The following is a 3,442-nucleotide window of genomic DNA, read 5'->3' as shown; positions in this document are numbered from 1 at the left end:
GATTTACCACAAACATGTAAATCATCATCTTGAGGTGCCGGAATTTTCATGAATCTGAATGGGTGATTTTTTTCTTTATATAAGATTTACAACAAGCATGTAAAGCGTATCGACTTTACGGACGTTGTATAAAAGTTGCTAAAAAAACAGCTGAAGATGTCATCTCAAAATAATAAGTCGGCTCTGATGTCCGTTTCAACAAAGGAATAATGTCAAGTGTAAGAACGGAATAGATCTTTCAACACATACTGGCTATGTATAACCAAAGACTTGCTTAATCAGTAGGTGGTTGTATATTATTTTTCTGTTGGCATACATTTGGCATCACTATGGATTTTTCTCCGCTTAAGCATGATCGGTAAGGAATCAAATGAGCAGTAGGAATCCAAAGGCCAAGTTTCAGATGCACAATTTTAAAATATAAAAGAATAGCCATAATTTCAAATTTTTAATTTACAGCTCATACCGTTGATCACACGGCATCAACTAAACAAATTTCAATTATTCTCATGATATCAACACAGTCCACGATTAAGCTCTATTTGTTTGCAAACAAATTTCAATTCATATCATGGGTCCACATGCTTTTTCTTTGCCATTCTGATAGTGCTAATAATCAATTCTGGTAACTATCTTCTCCATAAAGCATAGAGAAAACTAGATGTGTTTCCTATTCTTTAGTCAGTGAAAGAAAAAATTACATCATTTGCGTTAGAACAACGCCCGACCAAAACCGGAAAAACGTTCATAGATTTCAACAATAAGTTGATAGGTCTCACGGTTAGCTTCTACAACGCCATTCTTGCACGTCAAGTAATCAGCCCACACCAAATCATGGCATCTCTCAGGGCTATAAATACCCACTAAAAGTCTTGTGTTCTTCAAGCATAGAATTGCAGCAAGTTTTTTTCTATAGTATTGTTTTCATTAGTTGTGGTGAGAAATCAGTACTATGAGAATGAAAAAGGCGGCAGCAGTACTTTTCATTGTTATGATTCAGATGACAACCACCATGCCATTGATAATTTCGTGGACTCCTCCTCCTCCTACTTCTGCAGCGAAATGCCCACTTGACGCTTTGAAGCTGGGAGCCTTTGTTGATGTGCTCAGTGGCCTTGTGCACGTGGGTATTGGAGATCCCGTAGTAAACCAATGCTGCCCAGTTATTCAAGGAATTTTGGAATTAGAGGCAGCACTGTGTTTATGCTCAACCATTAGAGCCAACCTTCTCAACCTTAATATCCTTCTTCCAATAGCACTCGAGCTTATTGTAGCCTGTGGAGGGACTGTTCCCCCAGGCTTCAAATGCCCTGCTCAGTAACATACTAATTCCTACCTATTCTATGTTCTTAGTTTTGGATTTCAGCGTGTGTTAGCTGAATAAAAACGTTTGAAGGATGACGCTCTGCAACAGAATGTTGACCTCCTTATATTTGAGGTTCGTGAAGAATCATTTAACTAAATGGTTAAATGCTTTTGATTGTACTTCTTATTATTGTTGAATGAAGTTGTGACGTAGTAACTATTCGCCCAGGCTTGTCTAATGGGACAACTTTCATGTATTCTGGTCTTTGTTTTCGTTAAGTTTCATGATAATATATATATTACTTATAGAACTTCCTATTAGATGGTTGAATGATATATATATATATAGTTTTTGTTTCGAAATATATATTTAGTTCTTTTATTTATTATTTGGTTGAAAGAGTTAAAAAATATTTGTGTCTATCTTTCAATTTTAGAATTTTTAGGTGTTGGTATAATTTAAGATGTTTTTCATAAGTTTATAAGACAGAAACAAACTTAAAAACATATATTTTTGTTTATTAGTTTTAATGATTATTTCTTCTATCTAGTCTTTTGGTCAGATGGTTCTCTAGTTTGCGGCTCTCACTCCTCGTGGGAGCCCTGGTTTCTTCTCTATAGTGGATATGTAATGGTTCAGACCTTTCTCCATCACAACTTTAATGATTATTTCTAAGGATATATAAGAGTGTCACAATAAATCTTAATCATGAGAAGTTGAAAGATTTTTCTATTATCTTTTTAAATTATGTATATAATTTATAGTACTAAGAGATCCATTAATTAAGTTAACATTTTCTTACAAATTATGTTCCAACATTGGGAATCAAGGAATATTAAACAATCACTTTATACAAATCATCATCATCAACATCATTTTACTCTATACATTAGGCATGTGTAGCCATAGTTGGTGTAACTAGTTTTGTGAATGAATTTAACATTTTTTTTTATTATAGAGCATAACTATACTATTGCAGAATATAAATTTTTAGATCTTGTACAAACCTAAAATTTTCCATCACTTAAGAATACTTTTAATACCATCTTCTAGCACCATTTCTAAAACTAGATTGAAACATTGCTAAGTAATTAAATATTTGTTACTTTTTAAAGAATTAATCTTATTTTCCCCATTCACTCAAAAGAAATAAGAATGAATTTAGTTTACCTATTCAAGCAATATTGTTATTAACTTAATTATTCATTTCTTTTGTATTTATCATAAAATAAAAAAATATATTCATTTTCTATATTTTACCATCTTCAAAATCATTTAAAAATATAAATACTTGTACAAATAAGTAGTATAACCTAAAATCATGTCACTCAATGTTAACCCTTTATCCGCAATCAATATGAACCATTCCTCTCTTTTATTCATAGAAGACAACAAGATCTCCATAATCAATATCAACACTTCATTTTCATTCAATTTGAACAATTAAGCTTGTCATCATGAAATATACAAATAGATCTCCACTCTCAATTAAATCATGCATAATGAAGGTATTTTTTAGGTATCTTTTATAGAAATACCAAAGGATCTTCTTCAAAACTCATATCAATCAACATAAATGTAAGTGTATATCTATTTATATATTTCTCAGCTCATGAACAATAAGATCCACGAACGTATGCTTTGAACAAGATAAAACATTTAGTTTATAAATATTAATTATGATTTTACCTTATATGTAAAAGCTTAATTATTATTGTATGCCAAATAGGGATTATCTAATTTGTATTAAATCTATACACATTATTGTATTCCTAGAGGAACCCTTTTTCATATTATAACATTAGTTTTGTAAGTATTTAATTTAAAGAGGAAATGAGATCCATGAGATTAATCAGACCTTCATAGCATTGGTAACAAGATCAAGATTAACTACTATACTCAAAGGAGATCTAGGCACTAGGATTCTATTCTTTTATTGTGAAATAATGAGATAGTGAAGTGTGTGTATGTGAACTAGGTTAGCAATGAAAAAATGACTAATTTTAATAGTATTCACCAGATATAGAATGAAGGATCCCCTCAATACTAGATGGGTAAATTTGAACTTTGAGAGGTCCTCCCATGATAACTCGGGTTAGATGAGAGTGGGTGGTATGATTAGTGATCCACATTGTC

General features: G+C 31.6%; 1 protein-coding gene across 1 annotated transcript; it reads left to right on the top strand.

Moving 5' to 3' along the window:
• The first annotated feature begins 897 nt into the window (after positions 1-897).
• Positions 898-1,670, top strand: LOC131057621 (36.4 kDa proline-rich protein). Its single transcript, XM_057991769.2, has one exon. The coding sequence runs from the start codon at positions 953-955 to the stop codon at positions 1,319-1,321; it is 369 nt and encodes a 122-aa protein (XP_057847752.2). The 5' UTR covers positions 898-952; the 3' UTR covers positions 1,322-1,670.
• Positions 1,671-3,442: the final 1,772 nt, after the last annotated feature.

Source organism: Cryptomeria japonica, chromosome 5, assembly GCF_030272615.1.
Source record: "Cryptomeria japonica chromosome 5, Sugi_1.0, whole genome shotgun sequence".
NCBI classification, from domain to species: domain Eukaryota; kingdom Viridiplantae; phylum Streptophyta; class Pinopsida; order Cupressales; family Cupressaceae; genus Cryptomeria; species Cryptomeria japonica.
The sequence above is the reverse complement of the archived record's forward strand: the minus strand, read 5'-3'. Positions and strand labels throughout refer to the sequence as shown.

Coding starts and splice junctions, on each gene's coding strand:
- LOC131057621 (XM_057991769.2), top strand. CDS start 953: ATGAGAATGAAAAAGGCGGCAGCAGTACTTTTCATTGTTATGATTCAG.